This window comes from Solanum verrucosum, unplaced genomic scaffold (genome assembly GCF_900185275.1).
Source record: "Solanum verrucosum unplaced genomic scaffold, falcon-dt-bn FXZP01000297.1, whole genome shotgun sequence".
NCBI lineage: Eukaryota > Viridiplantae > Streptophyta > Magnoliopsida > Solanales > Solanaceae > Solanum > Solanum verrucosum.
This window is the reverse complement of record NW_026020215.1, coordinates 240,290-266,995: the sequence shown is the minus strand read 5'-3', so window position 1 is coordinate 266,995 and position 26,706 is coordinate 240,290. Positions and strand designations below refer to the sequence as shown.

General features: G+C 35.2%; 2 protein-coding genes across 3 annotated transcripts in view; both read right to left on the bottom strand.

Moving 5' to 3' along the window:
- Positions 1 to 26,706, bottom strand: part of LOC125830633 (xanthotoxin 5-hydroxylase CYP82C4-like) — a 226,560-nt gene that overhangs the window by 66,402 nt on the left and 133,452 nt on the right. The window lies entirely within an intron of this gene.
- LOC125830635 (nuclear transport factor 2-like) lies at positions 11,214 to 17,821 on the bottom strand. Of its 2 annotated transcripts, none has more exons than XM_049509810.1 (10): positions 17,591 to 17,821; positions 17,357 to 17,440; positions 17,094 to 17,231; positions 15,598 to 15,886; positions 15,286 to 15,512; positions 14,856 to 15,030; positions 14,636 to 14,757; positions 14,467 to 14,532; positions 12,008 to 12,074; positions 11,214 to 11,761 (listed from the first exon to the last, which is right to left on the bottom strand). In XM_049509810.1, exons 2-10 carry the CDS (start codon positions 17,414 to 17,416, stop codon positions 11,469 to 11,471), a joined length of 1,437 nt encoding a protein of 478 aa, XP_049365767.1. In that variant the 5' UTR covers positions 17,417 to 17,440; positions 17,591 to 17,821; the 3' UTR covers positions 11,214 to 11,468. The 2 variants fall into 2 exon arrangements, with proteins under 2 accessions (XP_049365767.1, XP_049365766.1); XM_049509809.1 differs by having other exon boundaries at positions 15,286 to 15,521; positions 17,591 to 17,818.

The following is a 26,706-nucleotide window of genomic DNA, read 5'->3' as shown; positions in this document are numbered from 1 at the left end:
TGGCCAGCTAACTCACGGGGGAGATTCTCAGTTATCCCAAAAAGAAGTATGTTAGAGAGGATTACTTTAAGAACTCCAGTAAATTTTGAGAATTACTTTAAATGCCCAATAGGCTTGAACTAAACAAGTGTAGATAAAACTTGAGCTTGAATTTGCACCCAAACTTTACTCTTTAGGATCACTTAGGATAAATATGCATAAGCTGAGGTGATGGTCTAGTTGAGTGATGAAGTTGTCAGTTTAGGGTTTCAAGTGTTTCCTCTTCACACTTTGGTGTAGGTAGAATAAATTCATATTACCTTTTTCTCGGGCTTCAGTTGTCTGGCAAAGCTGCTACCTTAAAGTAGCATAGATATAAGCTATATTTTCTTGTCTCCATTGGTAATTGGTGATTTTGTAGAAGTAATTGATAAATATTAGATAGGGTGTCTCATATATACTGGTTCAGAAAATATTCTGGTGAATGAAGTTTGCAATGCAGAAATTAGATGAATAATAACTAGAATTGGCTGTGTCGTCCAAACATGAAAGGAAGGTCAACGTTGCATGGTGCCTATAAATTTTTGTTTTGTTCCTTATCCATCTGATACGACACAAAAATGATTATCTTGTATTCAAAGACTACCACCCCAACGTGAAGAATAATTGCAAGACCAATTTTGGTTTTGGGAGTGTGAATCTTGAGCAAATGCTTGCTTGCCTATGTTAGAAAAAGTATAATTTTCATGATAGCAATATGCATGGTCTTTTCTTTCAAAAATATATTATATTAGGAGTTGCTATATATTTTTGAATGGAAGGCCCATGTGTATTTCTTTCATGAAACTTTTTCTCATAGGTAATGAACATTCCCTTTTACTGCCTTTTCTGCAATCATCCTCAAGATTCTCCTCCCAAATTGGACTAAAGCTGGGATGCAAGTTTTTACAGGTTGGTTGTATTCAAAATGCTAAGATAAGTGTAGACATTAAAAGCAATTTCTCACCTATTGATATCAGAAAAGTTTGATGTCAAATGACTAAGGCTTGCGCAGCACCCTTCTTCGAACTTTATGGAGGAAAGGATGACCAACAATTGTAAAATTTGTTGTGTCCAGATAAATTATGGTATACATGACTGGGTTACATAAGTTAGGCTACTTCATTCAGGTTGATTATAGACATTCAGATATCTGATATCTACATGTGACTCTCCTTGTTAACTGATATAGCAGAATCAAATTCCTTGGTATTTGTGGGCTTCCTCAAGAAACTAAAGTGAAGGGTGTTATGTGACACGCTAATGAAGCAATTCATTAGTACAGTCACCCAAATAATTGTCTGCACTGGCACAACTTGACGCTGCTACTTACAATTATTCCCAGGGCTTTGGTCTAGTTGTAAGAGTGCAGCATGCTGTGTATGTTAGATTAGGGATGACAATTGGACGAGTTAAATTTGAGGTGGTCAAAACGGGTCAAGACCCAACCCAACCAAGCAAAAAATTTGCTTGGGTTAAAATGGGTCAGGTAATGAGTCATAATCCGACCCGCCCAATCTTTACTAAGTTTTAATTGTTTTATTTGTTCTTTTAAAACTTTTTAGTATCTAATAAGAAAAAGTAATTTATTATGGCTATATATGACATCAAAATTTAAAAGATCTTTACAAAAAATTGGCAAAATTTCTCATGAGTTAATTTGGGCTACATATGAAATTGGTTGAGCTAATAAATGGGCAGATCAATAACCCGCCAAACTTAATTGAGTTTGATTTTTCTACCCCTATGCTAGACGCACTCAGTACTCACGCGCTTGAAACCTACCACAAATATAACCCTGGTCTTGAATTGGAGTAGAGGGTGAACTGGCCTATTACCATTGGGGTTTGAACCGTGCGCTCCTAGCCCTTGGGGATTTCTTGGTTACCAGACAAAAAAAGGAGATCAGAAATACAACACACATTTATGGGTTTATAACACTGAACTTGAGTGTGTTGTATTTGCTAATGACATTGTTTTATGTTTTGAACCGCCACTCAAAAGGTATACTCCATCTGCTCCACTTTATATGACTCACTTTCTTCTTTAATCCTTCTCAAAAAGAATTGACACAATTCTATGTTTAGTACTCCCTCCTTCTCAATTTATGTGATGTAGTTTGATAGAAAGACTTTTGAAACTTGTGGTCTAAAGTAAGTCATAAATGTTTGTGTGACTATAAATCATTTTACTAAGGGTAAAATGGGTATTTTTAAGTTAAATTGTTACTAAATATATAAATATGTCATTCTTTTTTGGATTTACTAAAGAAGAAAATGAGTCGCAATGTTTCATAAATTGGGATAGAGGGAGTAACAATTTGACTTTAAATGTTCATTTTAGCCTTGATAAAATGATTTATAGTCACACAAACATCTATGACTTATTTTAGACCACAAGTTTTAAAGGTCTCATCTTTCTTCTTAAACTCCGTACCAGTTAAACTACATCATATACATTGGGACGGAAGGAGTACTTCTAAAAATAGACAACCTCCCTCTGGAATCCTGGGAAGTGACTATCAATTCCTATGAATACGTTCATTTACTTTGTGAATAGAAAGATATATTCTAACTGCACATTTATGAGGTTATAACACTGAACTGAGTGTTAAAACCTTTACTTTGTTCATTTGCAAAAGGAGAGATTCTAAACCCAAAGGTTGGAAGGGTTCAAACTCCGCAGAGACAAGGTGTTACCTTCCCATCTGGCTAAATCTTGGTTTACAGCAGGTCCATATAATTGTGCTGGTAGGAGGTAGCAGAACCGGGTGGAATAGTTGAAATACCAACAAGATGGTCAGGACATAACTCTTATAAAAGGATTGAAATGTTATTATGGCTTGTATGGCAAGCAATTTGATGTCCATGTATTATACACTGCCGTTCACTCAGGACCAGGATGCAATTTCCCAACAGAAGATCCTTTATGTTATTGAATTTACTTTGTAACTAGAATCCTCAGGGGTTTCATAGACAGTTACTCTTGCGTGTTTGGGTCTCTTCTTTTCTTTGTTGAATCTCTTCATGTTCTGTTTTGAAATGTTCTTGAGATCTCACGGCAGAGGCTCTCTTTATACCCAATATCCCTACAGAGAAGCTCTTGATATATTATAATTAGAAGTTATTGTCAGCTAAAGGACTTACATGCTATAATTTGGTTTTGGGGTTTATAAGAATGTTTAGCACTAAATAAAACACTGGGAGGAGCAATATTCACTCGTTGAAATGATGGAAGTTAGCAAGTAAAAATGTATTACAGGATTATGCAAGAGACACATGTCATGTGAAGATATTGGTGTTACTACGCTTTTCACTGTACTACTTTTATTTATACTGTTTAGTTACAATGAAAACAAATTAATGCCACTCTAATTTAGAAAATTAAATCACAGGAGAATGTACGGTAGTTTATCAAATTGAAAGTCAAGTCAACTGTCTATAGAACAATTGTTAACCCAACAATGGTATTTAGAAGTAAATGCTGGGTTTCTAAAGTTTAACATATTCATAAGATAATTGTAACGGAAACGTGGATGTTAGGTCATACAAAATTAGATAAAATTAAAAATAATAATACTCGACAAAAGGTGCGGATACTATGCACTATGGCAAAATGATACAGTTTTGGTTATGCTTTTAGGCGTCAAACTATGGCAAAATGACATCTAAGTTTATAAGATTTTAGGTCAAATACTTAATAAGTGTCATCTAAATTTGGCATCACTTTTCACTTTACCACTTAAAAATTTCTCAAATTAACTACGCTCTCTACTATTCCATTGAGCACACGTCAGTGGTTTAATGTCCGGCCACCCGAATTGGGTAGAGATCGGCCAAAGAAGCAAGGAAATAAGAGGGTAGGGGAACATGATGATTGTTGTTAACACATCACACTCAATTTTGACTCTCCCCGTTAATTAATTAGTCAAGCTTTTTGAATTTTAAATACAGTAAAATAAAAAGGTTATAGCAATTTGTTTATGTTTGCTGAGTAGTTTTCTTGGTTTTTGTTGGAGGCTCAAGAAACTAGCACCTTTCCTAGATGGCGGTTGCTTCCTTTGTATGCTTTGTAGGTGTAATATTTTTATGGTCAAAGCTAATAGTTCACAATTTATTATAAAAAATAAAATTAGTTATAATTTATAAAGAAGAATAAAGGAGAATCTAAGGTGCAAAGCATTAGAAAGAATTAAAAAAAAGCACGTATATTAATGGTACAAATTGCAAACTATTCTATCGTTCAAGTGGCTTTTTATCAGTTGTTACTTTGTAGATAAAATGAATTACTTCACTAGACAGTAGTTTCATTATATTGAATGAATGACCATTTGATGTAACATTTTTTCTTAAAATTAAGGCTTAAGTCATTCATGGTCCCTTAAAGTTATCTGCATAATTCACTTAGACACCTCTATTAAGGCTAGTACCTATTAGACACTTTAATATTAACAAATATATATCTATTAGACACAAAATGATAATCAATACATAAAACCCCGTGCGTGTAACTCACACACCGTAGCTTAAAATAGTTACGAATAAAATTATGACACCTGGCCCATGTCCTATTGCCCAATCTAACTATAAAAAATTATTTTATAATTTTGAAAGATAAAAAAATAAGTACTGTTTTCAACCCTAAATATTTCAACCCCACCTACTAAAACTTTTGCCCGCTCTTCTTTCTTAGGCACTCGCCATTCTCAACTCCTTTGGCAGATTACTTTTTGTTTTTCTTCTTATTATTCCTATAAATTATGCGGATTAAATCTATTCGTGAATAATCCGTTGCTTAGCAAAATGATTTTTGAGATGCCTATGAAAAATAAATCAATGTGAATCATTTTGAAATTAACGGCGATAAGAAATAGAGAATACTCAAATTAATTCTATGAAATTTTAAGATATCATTGTCAATAAGCTTAATTAACTTATATTTTAATTTGTGTGGTGATGTCGGTTCAAAGTGGCCAGAAATATAGATGAACAGAGTCCGACCATCTTTCTTAAGTACTTCAATGCCTGAAAATCTTCTTTCTTATTGCAAAATCAAATTAATTAGTAGATTCAAATTGCATAAAGAATGAAAATAAATGAAATAACAAAGTAAAAAAAAAAAACAGAGAGTATGGACGAAGAAGACGATGGCTGAAAAAGGGGGCGGGGTTGATTTCTTGGGTTTACCAAGAAATTAATTTTAAATAAAAAATGATTTTAATTATTTTAATGCCAAATGTCAATAAAACAAAAAAAAGGTACAAGTTCTTAGAAAATAAATAAAAATAAAATGATATTTGGAACCTGTTCACGCGCCTAATGTCAAGTAAGGTACACTTAAGTTGTCACATCAGCGTTTTGTGTTTAATAGATATATGTTTTGAACAATTTAAGTGTTTAATGTTGAATTATGAACAACTACACAATCCTAGCATACCATAGATGAGCTAATCAGAGAGACATTGAAGAAGAAGAAGAAGAATGTTATTTCAGTAGTAATGCAGAAAAACTCAAATGTACATTTACAATGGAACAGTGCTTATATATGCACACATACTGACTCCTAACCGACTAACAGAAGAATTAACAACTTTCATAACTAACTTGGCTAATCCCTTAACTACCATTAATTGTCCTTATGTATTACATCAAGTAACCCCTATCACATTACTTCCCCTCAAGCTGGTGGGTGCAAAAACATTCAACACACCAAGCTTGCCTACTAAAAACTCATGTTGCAATCTGGGTAGTCCTTTGGTTAATATGTCTGCAAGTTGCTCCTTAGAGCTTACATGTTCAGTCTTCATAATCCTTGTCTGTATCTTCTATCTGATAAAATGACAATCAATTTCTATATGTTTTGTTCTCTCATGAAACACCGAATTAGCTGCTATTTGCAAAGCTGCCTTGCTATCACTGTACACTATAGCTGGTTGTTCTACTTCATTCCCCAGTTCTTTCAACAATGCAATAATCCATACTAACTCTGAAACTGCATTAGCCATGCTTCTATACTCAGATTCAGCTGAGCTTCTAGATATCACACTCTGCTTCTTTGATTTCCATGACAACAATGTTTCACCATGTTTAACTAGAAAACCTGACACTGATCTTCTTGTATTAGGGCATTCTGCCCAATCTGCATCACAATAGACGCTTAGATTGTTTGACTGTTTGCTACTTAATAGTACTCCAAGTCCTGGTTCCCTCTTTACATACTTCATCACCCTTATTGTTGCTTCCCAGTGTGTCCTCTTAGGCCGCTGTAAAAATTGGTTGAGTGTTTAGACTGAATAGGCAATATCTGGTCTTGTCATAGTCAAATATAACATCTTGCCTACTAACCTCTGATATTGTTCCTTGTCTTCAAAAAAACTCATCCTCTAGATCTCCTGTGAGACAGTCCATGAAAGTGAGCTTGTTCTCGAATCAGCACACTAGGAATCTAAGATTGAAGATGATTTCCGACAAGCGCACATTCATAGGCTGTTAGCAGGATAAGGCGAGAAAGATATTGAATGAGTTTAAAGAGAATTTATCTAAGCTAAGCCCAGTTAATCCTACTATCTTCAAAATTCTGGAACTGTTAACTTCATATTGGCTTCAAGTGGAGTCCAAGCAGGTTTGGCACTTCCCAATCCCAAGTCTGAAATGATTTCCAAGGCATACTTCCTTTGGTTCATTAAAATACCTTTGGTAAATCTACTAAACTCCATACCAAGAAAAAACTTCAATTCACCAAGATCTTTGATCTTGAAAGCTTTGTGCAAAATAGTCTTGTGTGTTCAACAAGAGTCAAATTGCTTCCTGTTACCAACATATCATCTACATAAACAAGAATAACCACTATGTCTGAACCTTTCCTTTTGATGAACAATGAATGATCTAAACTGCTTTGGACAAAATCAGATTCCAATAGTGCTTCAGTCAACTTCAAATTCCATTGCCTACTAGCCTGTTTAAGCCCATAGAGGGATTTGACAAGTCTGCATACAAGTCCAGACTTCCCCTGACTTGCAAAACCCTCTGGCAACTTCATATAGACTTCATCATAAAGATCACCTTGAAAAAAGGCATTATAAACATCTAACTAATGAACAGGCCACCCATGCTGAGCAGCCAAAGAAAGAACAGTCTTGACAGTAGCAATCTTAACAACTGGAGAGAAAGTTTCATGAAAATCAAAACCTGCCCTTTGAGTGTAACCTTTTGCCACTGGTCTATCTTTAAATCGTTCAATATTCCCATCAGCTTTCAGTTTCACTTTATAAACCCACCTACAGCCAATAGAAACATTGCCTTGAGGAAGTGGGACCAAATCCCATGTCTGATTGTCTTGGAGGGCTTGCAATTCAGATTGCATAGCCTCCATCCATCTCACATCTGAGCTGCCTCTTTGTAAGATTTAGGTTCACATATAGCAGAAAAAACTTTCAAATATTTCTAATAAGACGGTGATAAGTGATCATAAGAAACAAAATTTTCTAGTGGATACAAGACAGTGTTAGCTGAGGGTTTGGAAACATAATCTGAAAACCAAGGCTGCTTAGATGTTCTGGTAGATCTCCTAAGAGGTGGAGATGCATGAGGGATGTGAGCAGATGGTATAGGTGGTGAAACAACAGAAACATGAACTAAAAGTGGATGTGGAGGGGGTAGATCACTTGGAGGTGTAGTGATATCAGCTGGTAAATCATCCTGGATATAAAACTCAGGAGAATGAGAAAACTCATGGTAGGAAGGTTCAACTGACTTAGAGAAGTGTTGAAAAGGATATTGATCTTCATGAAATATCACATCTCTGTTTACAAAGAATTTTTCGTGTTGAAGATCAAAACATATGTAACCTTTAGTAACACTTGAATACCCCATAAACACTGACCTTATTGCCCTTAGTGCAAACTTATCAGTTCTAGGCATATTGCTTGCAAAGCACAAAAAACCAAGTGTTCTCAAGTGTGTAAGGCTTGGTTTTTGTCCAAAAAAGACTTCATAAGGTGACTTGCCTTCTAAAGTATGAGAAGGTAGTCTATTTATGATATAGGCTGCAGTAAGAATACAATGCCCCCAAAACTGAAGTGGAATATGTCCCTGAAACCTCAGAGCTCTGGCAACCTTAAGAAGGTGCATGTGCTTCCTCTCAGCAATTCCATTCTGCTGAGGGGTATGAGCACATGTCTTATAATGTATGATACCAGATTCTGTCAACAATGCATGCATTGAAATACTAATGAATTCACCCCCATTATCTGTTCTCACACCTTTAACTGTAGTATTAAACTGAGTAACAGCCATTCTGAAAAACTATTTAACAAGCAGCAACACATCACTTTTGTATTTCAACAGAAAGACCCATACAGTTCTTGAAAAATCATCAACAATGGTGAGAAAAAACTTGTTTCCATCAAAAGTAGGGGTATTATATGGACCCCAAACATCCAAATGTAGTAAAGTAAACAATGCATTGGACCTAGTAGTACTGCTAGGAAAGGGAAATCTAGTATGTTTAGCTAAAGGACATATCTCACAATTATGTAAAACTGCTTTACAATCGTCAAGAGTGTAACCTAACATGTCTTTATTAGACCCTACTGAGGCATGTGCAAGTCTTCTGTGCCACAACATACTGTTCTTCTTGTCACTTTGTGCAGCAAAACTTTTAGCATTATCATTGGCATGAACTTTGGTGTTATAAGAGTTGGACTGAGTTAAAAAAATAGAGACCATTCTCTTCTCTACCAATCCCTTTCAGTTTCCCATTGGAAAGGTCTTGGAATAAACAAAATCCAGGATAAAAAGATACAAAACAATTGAGTTCTTTGGTAACTTTTGATATAGACAAAAGATTATAGTGGAAATCTGGCACAAACAAGACATCATGTAATACTCCTATGTCTGCTAGATTGTAACTACATGTATGAGGTACCAATGTTACACCACTATTTGGTAAATAAACTCTCCTGTTTTGTTCAGTCTTAACAACTCTCACATCATGCAAAACTTCTAAACTAGAAACCATGTGATTAGTTGCACCACTATTAATTATCCATTTCAGTTTGGCAATTTTGGAGATAGGAGTATGAACCATACCTGCCATATTAGCCATCACATTTGCAGTAGCATTATTCCCATCAAACATCTGTAAAATGTTACCATGTTGGTCACTAGTTAACTATAGAGCTCTTGGCAGATCCTTAGGGATTGAAGGATCCAAACCATTATCTCTTACACCTGATTGCATATAATGTGAATTATTATCAGCTTGAACATGATAAGCAGTGTTTCCTGTTCCCTTCTTCTTAAACTTCCAATCAGGTGGGTATCCATGAAGTTTAAAACAATTGTCCTCCACATGACCTTGTAGCTTGCAAAAGTCACATATTTTGTCCCAATTTTTCTTGCCTTTGTGGTAGTGTTGTGTAGATGACTGTGACTGTGAAGCTGATGTGCCTTTGTTATAACGATTAGGCATTCCTTTCCCAGCCATGAGAGCAGCCAGATCTGCACCCTCACCACCTATGGAGGATGTTAGAGATCTCTGACTCTCCCTTTCAACAAGCATAGCATATGCCTTGTTGATAGTAGGAGTAGGCTCTACCATGAGAATTTGACTACGTGATTGATCATAATTTTCATTCAGCCCCATCAAAAATTGCATCAATTTTTGTTTCTCTAGATGTACAGTAAAATCCTTAGAAGTAGGGCAATTACAGGAAGGTGGTACAATGCTCGCAAACTCATCCCACAAATTTCGTAATTTGGAGAAATAAGTAGGAATGATATCAGTACCTTGTACAGTAGTGGCTATAGCTTTATGTAGCTGGTAGATCCTCGAAGCATTCACTTTATCAAAACGCTCCCTGAGATCTTCCCAAACTGCTCTTGCACTTGTTGCATAGACAATCCAGTGTGCAATTCCGAAGTAATTGAACTCATGATCCAACCCTGAACAATGGCATTGCATCGATCCCATTGATGCCCTAACTCTGCTCCGAAATCCTCCCTAGTCAGGCTGCCATAGACAATTCCAAGCTTGTTCTTCCCAAGCAATTGAATGCGCATAGCCCTGCTCCAAATGGAGTAGTTATCAGATCCAATAAGCTGCATAGGAATGATAGAAGCACCAGTGGTGTCGGAGGGATGCAAAAATAAAGAATGATTGTGATCAAACTTAGGTGCCGCCATTGATGAGGATCAACTAAGCTCGAAACTGCACAATTAACTTCAATAAACCTCACAATCGTGGGTGTGTGGTTCTGATACCATGTTGAATTATGAGAAACTACACAATCCTAGCATACCATAGATGAGCTAATCAGAGAGACATTGAAGAAGAAGAAGAAGAAGAATATTATTTCAGTAGTAATGCAGAAAAACTCAAATGTACATTTACAATGGAACAGTGCTTATATATGCACACATACTGACTCCTAACCGATTAACAGAAGAATTAACAATTTTCATAACTAACTTGGCTAATCCCTTAACTACCCTTAATTGTCCTTATGTATTACATCAAGTAACCCCTATCACATTATTTAATAGGTACAAGTTCTAGTTAAGGTGTTTAAGTGAATTATGCGGACAACTTTAAGGGACAGTCGATGACTTTAGCCTAAAATTAAATTTGTCACGCTATGGAATTCATCATGAAATACAAAATTTAGTGAAGATGATCATTGAAAGTTGAAAGTAATTAGGCAAAGTGAATTGACCTTTGAAAGACAAAAAAAGTTAGATGACCAATTACCTCAAAGAGATTAACTTGCTAGAGTTGAAAAATTCCAGTAACTTTCAATTGAATTATAATCATTAATCTCTCTCGTGTATGTAAGATAGACTCTTATATTCATTATAATAGATGATCCCTTTTATAATCATTAATCTCTCTCGTGTATGTAAGATAGACTCTTATATTCATTATAATAGATGATCCCTTTTAAAAATGAAAAATAGGTCATATTTTTTTGCATTCCAAGTATTGTATTAAATTACTACCTTAAAAAATAGTCTAGTTTTTGAATTAATAAGACCCAAAATACAAAGTTTATTAATCTAACATATTTAATGGTTTAGAGAAAGAAAATTTAACATAATTCATATTATAGTCCTAAAGGAGAAGAATGGAAGTGAAACATTTCACATCTGTAGGTACATGTGGTTAAGAGCAGACAAAGTTAAAGTGCAAGAGACGACCCAAAAATAATTCAACAAATACAACGTGGCTTACAAAATGAGTGGATAATCAATCTCTTCCTAGGGAACAAGATAACAATATGCTACAAAAACAGAAGCTACTCCAACCTCTATACCAATTAACGGCAAAAATTAGGGAAAGGCACAACATGCCGCAAGAGTGACAACTTCCTACCTGCCACATCCAACCATTTCAAATTAAAAAAGAATAACTAAATTAGCTTTCACTTATTTGCCCAAAACTACTTCTCCTCCTCAAGCTGTAGCTGAAATCCGTGGTGTCATATTTTTGGCAGTTCCATTTGCCATACCACCACCACCACCACCACGATTCATTCGCCCATTGTTGTCACTTCGCTGATAGCCATCACCACCTCCACGGTTGGATGACCCTCCGCGATTGCCACCTCTGTTGTTGAACTCACTTCTTCCATTGAAATCACCGCGATTATAGCCCCTCCCACTTCCATTGTAGTTTCCTCGCCCACGTACTCCATCATTCCTGAATCCATTACCCCTTCCAGATGGATATCTACCCCTAGTGTTACCTGAAACAGAGGGAACATAATTCAACTCAACCACAAGAATTATCGGCATACATGTCTTCAACGAATTATCACAACAGACAAAGCAGCTCTAGGGATAAAATCACTACAAAAATTAAATGGAACATAGGTAGGCCTACAAATTCGTCAAAAACCCACAAATCCACTTCTCACTTTATAGTTTATTTTTTCAATTACGTTGATGTCATCATTAATTCATTACCACCATAGGAGAATAATTGAACTTGCCTCGAGAACTGGTAGACTTCTTCTCTTCAACGGCAGCTTGGCGTCCACCAATTAAAATTGGAGAAGCCTGATACATAGAGAAACAAAAAGTAATCAGACATGTCAAAAAAACTGAAAAGATTCAGAAAAAACAAGCATCACACAGCAAAGGTCACTAAAGCAGTGATAAATATATCAGTATAAGTGCTGCAATTTCAATAGAAAATTACTATTTTGATTGAGTTCAGGTATTTAGTTGAAACTTTGTGAAGCAAGATAATGGGACTTCAAATCCGAACAATTAGAGATGTCTATCGGGCTATTCAGTCTAGTTTCAACTAAGCAATGCAAAATTAGCATCAACTCTTAACAGTCCCAACTTCCATTAGATAGACACACATCCCCTCCAATATAGTTAATATAACACTGGAGTTATGACACGATGGTCTGTTGCAACTATATTCTACAATAAATTTAGCTTTTCTATTAGATGGACCTATAAACAGTTGGTAAGAGCCTTTTATAGCTTTGATTGGCCAACCTTTTGAACAGTCAAAAGTGTTTTTAAACGGCGCTTATTTTAGAGAATAAAGGGGGTTTGGCCAAGCTTTTGGTGACGAAATATAAGATTGAATTTACTAACTGAACTAACACTACTTCAAAAACTCAAAAAAATCAATGAATTTTTTTTAAATCTTTTTAAAAAGAAAACCAACGGTACACCAATGGTTTTTAATTATTTTTTTTTATGAAAACTGACGTATGTCCATTGGTTTTTAACATGTAAAACTGCACTTGATGAGTATAAATATAAACAAAAGTATTTCATTAAAGAACATGAGTGGTCTAATAGTAGAATTGTTGACGAGTATAAATATAAATATAAGCAAACCAAGTTGCTACATTTCTTTTCTTTTATATATTTTCTGAAAAACCGATGGAGTCATAAATTCTCAACATGCTTTTAGAACCTCAAGTGGTTAACAAATTTTTGTTATCTGTTAATGTTAACTCTTTATTCTCTAAAATGAGTTTTTGAATAAAAGCAAAAGCGATTTTTCAGCTCAAGACAAATTAATTAGTACTCATATCAAGAATACTCACATCAAAAGTTCATATTTACCAAACGAATTACTACTCTTTTTGTCCCAATTTATATGGCACATTTTCCTTTTTAGTCTGTCCTAAAAAGAATGTCACCTTTCTATAATTAGAAACAACTTAATTTTAAAATTTCTCTTTTACACTTAATGAATGATTTGTGGTGATGTCCAAGGTTTGTTTTGGATCACAAGTCCTCCTTTTTTTCTTAAACTGTGTCAAGTCAAATGGTGCCACATAAATTGGAATGGCAAGAGTAAGAACTTTCTAGTTCTCAGAATTATCCATTAAATTGTCATATTGTTATTTTATCCATGTTACAGTAATAATAAATGAGAGATCCAAAGTGAGAATATTACAAATATAAGATTATGTGCGCTATTAGAGTAGGATTTGATTCTAAAAAAATAGAAAGTTATTTTATTTTATTTTATTTAATCAGACAAGTATTCAACAGACATTCTGTTCTAATTTTTTTTGACATTGTGATTATGAGAGTACCTGTAATATTCTTTAATCCGATTTTTTTTTTTGTAGTTTTGAAGTTCCTTTTGGTTAAGATTTGTTTATCCACTTATTTGGTAGGTATATTCCATTAAGATAAATTCATGAGTTGTCAAACTAAATTAAAAACTATAAATCATAATATGTAGGTTCATTATTCTATTAAATAAAATATTAATCTTTTGATAAAGTTCAAGTAATATTAATCTTTTAGATGATGCTCATATCTTATAAAATATAAGATTAATTAATTGACAGAACTAAGTGTTTAACCCATTGTTGTAATCCACCTTGCTAACTGATAAATAGGTGAACTTATGTGCATCTTTTCTCACAATTTGACCCTTCAAAAACATTTTGAAAAAGTTATCCAAACTCAAACTGCCAACAAGAAGCACAAAATGTTGCACTCCATGCACTTTCTAAAAACAAATTGACAGCTAGATAAAACTAGCTAATTTTGACAATTTGGCACGTCTCTTAGTCATCGAGACATTCTACACTTAATTACAACAATTCCTCTAGGAGAATTTGCATTTGTCATACCGGTTGAAGCCCTATGGATATTCTGATACAACTAGAGAAATACAATAAAATGAAAAAGATCCAAGTATACCAGGGCATAATTTGTAATGACCTAACAGCACATATGTTCAGAGAGATCCATAAAGACAACAGGAATTACAACATTCCAAGCTATAGGCAGCCATCAGCAGTACAGATGTGCACAACATCTTCAATCATACATGGAAACACTTAAAGCAATATAAATACTAGCCAAGCCACTTCTTTTCTCAGAAACTACAACTCATAGAGGAAAACATTATGTGGAGAATCACATGAAAGTTACTTGTAACAAATCACAGGGAAAGTACCTCAATTGCTTTTTGCACAGCAGTTTCCACCTCAAATTCCACAAAGCCAAAACAAAATCCCTGTTGCTGTCATCCACCAACAATAACTTATTATAAAAATACGCAGAAACAACTATAAACTGCTAATGTATCCCTTAAAAAGCCAAAAAATTGGTGCAAGCACACATACTCTGTTACTTCGGACTTGAATGCCTCCATTCTTTATAGGTCCAAACTTCTTGAACTCATCTTCAAGCATGGCGGCGGTGGCACTCATAGGTAGACCTTTGATGTAGATGGAGTGTCCATCAGCTGTTGGATGCAGTTAGAGCAAGGATATCAATAAGAATAAATACGATGAACCAAATCAACAGGTAAAAAATTAGAACTTCTGAGGAACAGTGCCATGCCTTCTCCCTCTTGGTTATTCACATTATCAACAAAGTCTAAGCTTAAAACAGGGCTATCAGCTGGTGCTGGTGCAAGAGGTTGTCTCACTTGCTCAACATTCTTAGGCACAATCTTCCTAGGAGCAGGTGCTGGAGGAGGGGAGAAAGTTGCAGCACTTTCCTTTAGATGCATGACCTGAAAATTACATGAAACTGTTCAACTAAAAGCTTCCAAAGATGCCCTTCCTAAAATTATCACCACCAAAGACAAAGATTGACAGTGCAAATTATTTGAGCAGTGCTCAACAAACACTAGCATAAAATCTTAGAGCTACACACCTAAATGTTAAGCTTCCACATTTACACAACCAAATGAAAATTGGAAATTAACCCATTAAAAGGTAAACTAAGATGAAATACGTCTCGATCTTCTTTGCCTATGGTCACTTACAATTGAAGCATAAGACTTCTTTGGGACTTCTTCAATTATGATGTTAGTTTCAGCTACCATTTTCGAGTCACCTTGCACTTCATCAACAACCTTAGCCACTGGCACTTCCTCTACCACAACAGGCACACTATCATCCTCAGGAGGATTGTAAACTTCTCCCCCATTAGCTTCCTCAGCAGATGGTGTGCTCTGCTCAGAAATGTGATTCTCCTGAGCTGGAGGGGGATCTGCAACAACTGCAAACAAATAAGTCAGTATTCAGCTGCTAATAGGTCATTATAAAAACCAAAATTTAATCAATTGTTCAATTACTTTGCTCTGGAGTAACAGGAGCCAACACATCAGTTTCTGGAACTTGTACAGCATCTTGTTGTTTGGCAATCTCCACATATCGAAACATATCATTCAAAACAAAGTACCCTCGGTCTTGTGGAGCCAGGAAGAAAGTTTGAGAGAAATTTCTGATCAAGTTGTCTTTCCCAGTCAAATATCCAGTAACAAGGACGTGCACTCCCCCATTGAAGGACTCTTGGGAATCCACAGACTTAATCTCTGCTCTGAAGTCCGCATAGTTAAGTGACAGTATCTTATCATTGATGGCCTAAATGTTGGCCATTAAACAAGACAAAATGTGAGACTTTAGTACTGCCAACTTAATGTTAACCAGGAAAAACAAGACACGGTGGAAGAGCAAACTGCTTTAATTATCACTAGGTTAAACCATTTTTGAACTCTTGGAAAAAGCAATAGATCAGCACTCTTCTAAAATTTCTAAAACCAAAAAAACGTGCACCAGCTGGCCCTCCGGATTTCTTGCTTATCAAACAAATTCATTAATAAAGCCCAGACACCCGAGACAAGGTGTTAAGCCATTTCAGTATGAAACTAAAAACAAACAACAAGATCATGCATCACAACCGCCTTATTTCTGTCTTCATTGCAGTATTTTCCTAGGACAAGTGGAAATAATAACACAAGTTGCAATGACAGTGAACCATGGAAAGTTCAGCCTTAATTAGGACACGATATCTTATTTTCAAAATATCTATATAATGTACAAATTCCGAACATGTACAAAGAATATAGCAAGTTACACATTTAATAGCTAAAAGTATTTCGAAAATATATAAAGGCATGTGGCAAAGACAAAAAGTAGGAATGACAATGGGGCGGGGCGGTTGCGGGGCAAACCCGCTAAGATTTCAACCCGCCCCGCCCCACATAGCATGATTTGTTGTTTTAACCCACCCCGTCCCGCATAATTTGTAAGAAACATTTCAATTAATTGGCGGATGAGTTTTCAACTTAAAATTTTGAATTCTGTTAACTGTTGAAAAGAATTAATATGTTAAGTCTCGCATTAAAATGCAATTTTGCCTTTATAATACTCTTCTTTTAAACATGTCAATAACTTTTTTTTGGTAACTTTGAACTAGTTACATTTGATGTAATAAACAAAATCCCATTTTTCTTCTTTCTAGATTTTGGCCATTCAAAAAAATTTCATAAATATTCAATCAGTTACATTTTTTATGACTAATGCCCAAACATGTGCAAAACTAATACCAAATTCGTGTAAACAGCGAATTAAAAGATTCTTTAGCCCTAACCCGCATCCGCCCCGCTCCACACCCGAAAAAGCTCTAACCTCCCGCCTCATTGTCATCCCTAACAAAAAGACCTCCCAAATACAAATGATGTCATACTAAACGAAAATAAAGGAGTAGCTTCGACACATCGCCTGCGAGTTTCTGAAAGCGGACCAAAAAAGAACACAGTGGTGGGAAGCATAGTTCAGGTGGGCTTACTTGCATTGTGGACGTAATGCTCATGGAGCCATCATCTTCAGGGCGACCAAGCTTGCTTATATCCTGATAAAACCTAAATACCAGCCCTGGTGAATGGTGCAGTATATGATAATACTGCTGCACAAATGCATTTCCCACCTACAATCACACAAAATCAACTCACTCAGTATCCATCTATACCGCGAAAAAACAAAAACAAAACAAATAAATCTAAAACTGCGGTTAGAAAAAAAAACAGAGAAGAGAATGATATGAACACGCACAACTTGAGCAGACACAGGTGGTTGAGCCGCCGCCACCGCCACTGCCACTGCCGCCGTCATCGCCGATCGATCTCAAGTCACAAACTATCAAATTACAAAAAGTTAATAAACCAGGGAAAATATCAAAAAAAAAACGAGAGCCATCTTTCTAAACACCATACATCAGCACCAATATTCCAAAAAAAAAAACACTAAACCAGAAAAAAGAAGAAGCATAAGAGTGATCTGAAGTACCTGGAGCAATAAAATAGGAGAGAGAGAAAGAGAGAGAAGTTTGCTCTTTCCCTCTAAGCTTCTTCTCCTTTAATCAACTCTCTCAGATACACAAAGTGACACACATGTATATACACACACTCTCTCTCCTATGGAGATTGTGTATATTTTAGGGTTTTGGTAGGTAGCGAGTGGTGGATCGTGAAGAAGCGCGACTGTTGAGAGAGATTGTAAAAGGGTTTTGTGGAATTCAACTTTAATTTTAAGAATAATTGTTTTTCTTTTATTTTTATTTTTATTTTATTTAGATATTGTAATTATTGCGATTGGAGTACTAGTACTTTTTAAGGTATCTCTTTTAATTATGGCTTTGCCATTTCTATAGTTGGTTTTATCAATATGTCTATATTATTATCATTAATCATTATTGCTAGTATACGTGTTTGTAAGAGTGGACATTCGGTTTTTGATTTGGGATTTTCAAATTTTGAGTATAGTAATTTGATAATTGATAGTTAAAAGTAGATATTAAATATCAAAATTTTAAATTTTGGTTCGATAATTCGATATTTGATAGTTAAAAGTAGACACCATACACCAAAAATTTTAAATTTCGGTTTGGTATGGTATTTGGTAATACTGTATTGAAGTTGTAGCAGATTGTATTACAAAGTTAATATTATTTCTCCAATCATTTCTAAAAAAATTATGTGAAGGCACGATATAATAAAAAATCAACAAGTAAGAAGACATCAAAAATGGATACAACTAAAGAGATGTATTTGGATTGTTTATGCTTATTCTTTAACTTTCTTTTTGGACTTATACTAATGAGTCATGGACATGTTGATATATGACCTTTATTTACTAAATAATTCGATATTCGGGAAATACCAAATACCAAATGACATGATGTCCATACCAAAAGCAAACCCAAACTCACATTTACTAAACTTTGCAAATAGTTGTCGGCCCTTGAGGACTTGCAACACAATCCTCAAATGATTGGCATGCTCATCCTCACTCTGCGAGTAAATCAAGGTATCATCGATAAACACAATCACAAATATATCAAGATATTGTCTAAATACTCTATTCATCTAGTCCATGAATGCGGCCAGAGTTGTCACGACTCAAGGTATACCCTAGACGTAACATAGCATATAAACCCCGAGAGGCGTTACACAAGTCACTTAGCATACATCATACAAGATAATAGAAATAAATATTTCAAAGAACAGTCTTATATCAATAAAAAGTTTGACAAAAGTGAAAGTCTACATAAGTCTCAATAAGCCATCTACTAAATTAATAGAAGTGATTGGGACGTAACCCATACATCAAATACAAAGTCTGTTACAAAAATCAGCAAAAGTATCTCGGTCCTCGAAATATGAGGACTTACCAATCTTCAAAGCCAATAGAACCAATTAGCCATGAGTATGAGAGATAGGAGCGTCGGACCCTACATTAGTGAAACAATGTAGGTATAAGTATGCATTAGTACATAGAATGTACCAAGTATGTTAACAATGGATATGAGTAATGAAATCATGCTAAAAAGGACTTTACGTGACATGCAATGACCAAGCTAAATCATAAGATAAAAGGGTTAGAAAACATAAGTCGTAATCATGGTCAATGCAAGCTAAACATCTTTAAAGAACTTGTGAGATACTTTAGAAAGTAACCTTAGTTGATTATTGTGGGAAGTGTACCATATAACTGATATAGACTATGTGAGCTATAACATTGAATTTGGTATTTATCCCACACCAAAAAGAGGTGTCCTTACGCGCCAAGGTAAGAACCATACATTTGAGCTAAAGTGGATCCACTAGCTAATGTATATCTAATACAAATCTATGGTGACACATAATTATGGAATAGAGAGATTACTACTAGAAATTCGGCATCTACTAACGGGAGAGCTTCCATCTCAATATCCTCTTGATGCTAAGTACAAATCCCACAAAATAGTCATTAATCATATTCATCTTATTATATATGGAAAAGTACAATTATGCAACTGATTCAAGCTAGAGTTCATTTAGAATAACTCTTAAATCTTGATTCAACTTAGGTGAGAAAACATTTCACAACAACTACCACATTGATACTTTACTCTCAAAGTATCCTCAAATCATGTACATTAATTTCATCAAAGAACATGCATATCTTCATAAATTCATCTTTTATAGTTCATAAGCTTAATCATGTGTTCATAGTCTAAAATTCTTGGATCATGCATGGGTTCATATGACTTTGTTAACTCAAAAACATGTAATTGCTTCAATTCATGCAGAAATAGATAGAAAACAATCAACTAGATCATAATTGAAAAGAACCCATGAAGATTGAAGAAAACTCTAACTTGAATTGAGAATCTATCTTTACAAAATTGGAGATTTTAGGAATCCTATGAAGGAGAGGACTCCATAGGTAAATAGTAACATACCTTGGAGTTCAAAATTCAATTGTTATGGTGAATTTGAGATCTTGGTGCTTGAAACCATAGATTGCTCTTCCTTGAGTTGAGAAAATTTGGAGGGGATAAACTTGGAGGGAATTTAGGAGTTTAGGCAATGATTTAGAATGGGTAGTTTTAGGGTCCAAAAGACTTTATATATGGATTAAGATTAGAACCAAAATGACCTAGTTTAGACATTAATCAATTAGGAAAAAGACCCAAAAACCCCTTAAAATTAACCTCCAGACCCTTCTACAGTTTGGACTTATGGTCAACCGTAAAAATGATCAGAGACCCTAAATTTGACTAACTTTTGACGGACATAGTCTATGGCTCGTAGACCCATCTACGGACCATACACCAACTATATAAACCAACCTTTGGCCTTAAAATTTCACTAAGCATGGGACTCACCTACGAGGCTTATTCACAACTCATACAATGATTGACGGACCGTCTTGGTGAACCGTAAAAGAGGTACTGGACTTAATTTTTGAAGAATTATTTTTCCCTTCCAACGATTGCAACTACGGCCTGTAGAAGCTTCCACAGTTCGTAGATGGAACCCGTAGAACTAGACTACAGTACAAAAATGTTTCTTTTTTCAAAACTCGATGTTTTACAATATCTCCCCTAGAGAACATCCGTTCATCTTCATCTTCAATTCTATCTACTATTTCCATTTCACCGGCCCTTTAGTAACCACAAAACTCAACACCAACATATTATTAGTGGCGTATATTTCACAAATATAAATTTTGTTAGTGTTGACCAAAGCTAAAAAGCTTGTTGGTTCGTCGGAGTTTACGGAGGCAAAATCAATGATCACCTCGTGAATTCGTCGAAGATGAGGGTGACAAAGGAGGCAGCGATGACATATGGTTTGCCTATCAAGGGTTTACTCACTTCTTTGCTGAACTTCGTGGGCCCAACTCACTTTACTATATCGACTAAGAGAATGAACCTATTTTTTTATTTTAACATTTGTATATAGTGGACTTGTAATAATAATTTTTGTAGTATATCCCATAATTCTTAGAAACACTCAGTTTATCATTACTATTTAGTAGGAGCGTCAAATGACTGGTTAAATTAAAATTGGAGATTTTTAGTTGGGTCATGACCCGCCCAAATTTACTTTGGGCTCAAATGGACTAAAAATTGGGTTGGGTCATGACTCACTCAACTTGAACTGCTTAATCTCAATAATTTTAATATATTGTTATTTATCTTTTACAACCACAATTTGAATTTCAACTCAAGAAAATAAAAGAAGAAGAAGTTATAAATGAATAGATGGATCCTAGAATATGATTTGTTAATGGGAAGAAAAAAAAAGATGGATTCTAGAAGATATAAAATATATAGTAATTCATACCTTCAATATGAGAACATACATTACAACAATGCAAAAAAATGGTTATAAAATTTGTTGAAATTGGAGATTAAATTAGACTCAATTGAAGAAGATTGAAAAATTATGGAACTAGTCAAAATTAACAACTTATTTTTGAAAATAGCTATAGTTAAAATATTTAAAAAAGAGCAATATGTTATTTTTATAGCAAATTTTTCCCTTCTCTCCTCCCTCTCTCTTGCCCTCTCTCTCTCTCTCTCTCTCTCTCTCTTCATTTTCTCTCTCATGCCAATAAGAAGAAATCCATTCAAATATATTATGTATCAATTGTATTCAAACAAATATAGGTGAAAGTTTTATATTTTATTTAAATTGTATTTGAAAAATCGTATTTTGTATTTTGTATCAATTGTATTTGTATTCGTACAAATACAATATTCATTTATCCTCTCTATCAAATAAATTTGTATCCAATCAAAGAGAGGATGAATACAATTGTATTTGTTGTATTTCGAATACAATTGATACAAAATAAATAAAGAATACAATGCAAAATAATTACAAAATACAATTCATTGTATTTCGAATACAATTGATACAAAATAAATATAGAATACAATGTAAAATAAATACAAAATACAATCTTCTCCCCTTCCTCTCTCGATCTTGCTCGGCTCTCTCCTCCCTCTCTCGATCTCGCTCGCCTCTCTCCTTTAGCATGTATTCATTTTGATACAAATCAGTTCGTATTTGTATTTTTTCCTCCTACATTCATGAAAAGATACACTATAACCTCCTTCTCCTAGATGTCGCTCGTCTCTCTCCTCCCTCATCCCCTAACAATTTGCTATTATTCATAATTAAGCAAACTATAACTATAGAGTGCCTAATGTTTGCTATTTTTGAAAGTGTTTCTTGAAGATTCTCTTGAAATGTGTTAAAACTTGAATGAGTTGAGTTTCACTCAATTCAAATTATCTTGAGTCAAACCCATAAAATTATGAGAAATTTTTCAAAATGTCAATATTTTAGCATTTAATGGGACATCTTATCAACATTTTTAATATTTATTAAATATGTCAATATTTTACTTTGTTATCTTCTGATTTATGTATTTTTTATTTGTTTGATTTAAAAGAATACAATTATTTAATAACAGAAAAGAGAAAATCTAGGAGAGAATATTTTTAAAATGAACATATCATTTAAAATTCTCATCAATTACAATTTCAAACATAATTAATTGTATTCATTCCAATAGAGAAAAGACTTAAAGTCACCACTGAACTTGTCCCGAATTTTCAAAAAGACACCTTAACTTTGCAACCGTCCTTATACCCACTAAACAATTTTGAACATATATTATTATATCATTTTTTTATCAGCCCCAGATTTTAAGAAGCAAGTATGTTCACACACCAATCATTACATGACACGTGTTAATTTAATTTAAAATGTAATTTTTTTCTTTATTTCTCCCTCTCTTACTTTTTGACTTATTTTAATTTTGATTTCATCTTAAATTCCACTTCATCTTCCACCCCTTCTTTCAAGTGATCCATCCTTCCATTTTTTTTCTTTTTCTCCACATCCCACCCTCACCCCCCATCCCCACGTCAAATTGAACCCCTCTTCAATTTTTTTTCTTTTCTTTTTCTTCTTCTTCTCCGGTCAAACTTTTTATTTGAGTGATTTTTTTATAAAAAGGAATTCATACTATTTTCTAGACTTTTTTGAATTATTGATAACAAAACTAATTATTTTTCTAAGAAAATTTAAAATTTGAAGGTATCATCAATTACTCCTTTTCATATAACTTCAAAATTAAAAATTATAATTTTAAAAGAATCAATGAATTCCCCAAAAATTAAAAGAACTTAATTGAAATCGGATAAGAAAAACTATATGATACTTCCTAATCATCTTGAAATCTAATGAGTTTATCAAATTATTCGAAATGTAAGAAAATATTTAGATAAAGTTTTAAAATTAAAGAGAGTAAAAATAATAGTAGTAAAAAGAGGAAGGTTGTGGTAAAAATGGTGACATTGAAAGTGAGAAGCTTCAATGAAGATAAAAAGGGATAAGGCATAAATACCCCCTTCAACTGTGGACGAAATCTCCGTGACACACCTTAGCTATACATGAGTCCTATTACCCCCTGTAATGATAGGTTCCTGTCGTTATAGAAAAGCCAACTAGGAAATTTTTTGGGCCGAAAAACTTTTTCGTAGTAACTTGGAATTTCCCAACCTAGTCCAAATTTGGACTAAATCGGAGTCAGTGAGGTCTAGAGAAATCTGGTAACAATTGGGAGATCGAATTAATTCGATCATATAAATAGATAGCTAAGATGTTAAGAAACCCGTATGACTTTACGAAATTGAATTCGGGCGAGTAGATCTCGCGGAATTGATCTTAGTGTGAATGAGTATTTATGAGTGTCGTGAGATGAAGGTGTGTTGTGAAATGGGGGTTTGAGACTCTAATTACGATGTTTTGTCTCCGCGCAAGCCGCCAAGGCGAGATTTATTCTGCCAGGGCGGAGCCGCTGTAGCGGGGTGAGGACTGTTGTGGTGAGCTAGTCGCGAATTAAGTCAGAAATAAACCCCAAAATCATTTTATTTTGCAAGTTTCGACTTTGAGAGCTAGGAGACGACCCCGGGTGCTTTCTTGACAGTTTTCCACCATTCTTGAGGCTAAAAGTAGGTTTTCACTTCCCGAATCCATTTTTTGATCCGTAGAACTTAGTTTCTTGGGTGATTATTGTTGGGGAAGGGATTTGGAGCTGTTTGGATGTTGGTAAAAGCCCTAATTTGGATAATGTGATCAAGGGTTTGATCTAGGGTTGATAGTGTTGACTTTAATCTGGGTAATTAGACATAGTTTATTGATTCCTGTGTTATTATAATTGTTTGTAGACCAAGAACAAGCCGAAAGAATCTGGAAAGGGAAGGATCAAATTTCTTAGAGAATTCAAGCTTTGTTCGAGGTAGGTAATGGTTGTGATTTCATGTTGTGTGATATATGTTTGTTCTTGCTTCATTATAATACGTGTATGTATGCGAATGTTGCATTATTGATCACACTATTCATAAATGAGGATGATTGAATAATTGTATGCCTTGAAATCATGACTTAATGGTATGATTATGAGAAAATACTTGTGATTGTGATTCTGGCTTGTTGAATGGATCGGGTGTTGCATTCCGACACACTAACTTGGATCAGTTGCCACGTTCCGACATAAACATTGGATCGGGTTCCACGAACCGATACACTAATAGTTTGGGTTTGAGTTTCATGAGAGGACCATTGGCTTGACATAATTGTATATCTTGAAAATTGTGAACTTGATGGTTATTCGTAATGATATTGATATTGTATATGTTCGGTGTATGCATGTTATTATTATGTTGTATTGGCTTATGTATGTTGCACTTAGCGGGATAGCCGCGTGATCCTACTAGTACATTGTGGTTATGTATTGATACTGCACTTCCTCTTTCTTTGTTGAGTATAGGGAATCTTCCGGCGGCTATTGACAGACCTCGCTTAGAAGATCAGTGATCGTTTCGAATTCAAGGGTGAGTCAGTTCTTCCGAGCTGCCATGAGTTCTCTTTCTATTTATGTCCACATTTTCAGACTTAGACTAGTTCCTTAGATTTCTTATGTTTAGTATGGGGTTGTACCCCTGCTTGTTTAGAGTTATGGTTGAACCTTAGATGGTTTGGTACATTGACTTTTAGGTTCTAGGCGTTACTTCAACATTGTTTTGTTAGACTTTTGGAGTTTATGGAAACTCTATTTCTTTTCCTTAGCATTTAAACATGTATCTTTAAATACCTTAGTTTTGGTTGAGTTGTTGGTTTGAATTGTATTAGTGGTTCTCCCACCGGAGGGTTAGTGTGGGTGTCAATCACAACGGTCTGGGTTGTGAAAAAGTTGGTATTAGAGTCTAGGTTCGTTGATCTCGATGTACCAAAATGAGTCTAATAGAGTCTTGTGGAACGGTACGGAGACGTCTGTACTTTTCTTCGAGAGGCTATAGGACTTTAAGAAATCTTCTTATTTCTCTTGTCTCCTTTTGTGCTATAACTTGATTGCAATTGGTATCTGGCGATTCAAATTGGTATCTACCCTCCTTCACTCTTCTGTCCGGAGATGGTTAACACTAGGTTCAATGACGTTAGGCTCGTAGCTCCCGTCAATGCTCCAGTTGAGGAATCTGTAGCAAGAGGTCGCGGTCGAGGGAGGGGTAGGTGAAAAGCAAGGGGTTGAGGCCGAGGAAGGGTGGCGCCTACTAGGGATGGAACACCGATTGGAGATGCTCCCAGAAATGAGGCAGCTCATGCACACCATGAAGGGGTAGAGAAGAATGTGGAGGTTGAGGAGGAGGAAAATGTTGGACAAGAGAAAGAGGTACAGGCTGGGACTACAAGTGTTCCTCCTTTAGACCCAGTGTTAGCTCAACAGGTCATGTCGTTCTTGAAAGGATTGGTTGGTCCTGGAGTGCTTCTCTTTGTTCAAGCAACTCAATCTCCCGCCAATCCCCCTATTGTTATCACTGTCTGCAAGGTGGCTGGAACTGTAGGTAATGATGTTTTCTTCCATCCTTTGTTGGGTCCTGTTATGATTGGTAATGAGCATGAGATGTTGACTAAGTTCTTGAAATTGAAACCGCCTGTGTTCCATGGTTCCGAGAGTGAGGATGCATATGAGTTCATCCTAGATTGCTATGAGAGGCTTCATAAGTTAGGAATTGTCCATCAGCATGAAGTTGAATTTGTGACTTTTCAGCTTCAAGGTGAGGCTAAGCAGTGGTGGAGAGCTTATGTTGAATGCAGATCTTCAGTTTTACCCCCACTCACTTGGACCCAGTTTCATGCTCTGTTCTTGGAAAAGTATTGTGCCTTGGACCTTGAAGGATCGTAAGAAGGATGAGTTTATGGCTTTGGAGTAAGGTGGTATGTTTGTGGCCGCTTATGAGGCCAAGTTCCATGCCTTGTCTAGATATGCTACGCAATTGGTGACTACTGAGTAAGAGAGGATCCGTTTATTTATTAAGGGACTAAATTCTGAGTTGCAAGTATTGTCTCTTCATATGACCTCTCCAGGAAAAAGCTTAAATGAGGTAACAGATTTTGTGAAGAAAGTGAAGGGAGGTGAGGCGAGACGGTCAGGCTAAGGCATTGGCTAAGAAAGCCAAAAATTTAAGCAACTTTCAGGGATCTTACTCCAGAGGTTGCCGACTCTTGCAGCCCGACCAATTCAGTCTGATATGCCCGCTTCTACAGGTAATTACTCTA

Coding starts and splice junctions, on each gene's coding strand:
- LOC125830635 (XM_049509809.1), bottom strand. CDS start 17,416: ATGACGGCGGCAGTGGCAGTGGCGGTGGCGGCGGCTCAACCACCTGTG. Junction 15,522..15,597: donor TCCTGTTACTCCAGAGCAAA/GTAATTGAACAA, acceptor ATTTGTTTGCAG/TTGTTGCAGATCCCCCTCCA. Junction 11,762..12,007: donor GAAGTCTACCAGTTCTCGAG/GCAAGTTCAATT, acceptor CCTCTGTTTCAG/GTAACACTAGGGGTAGATAT.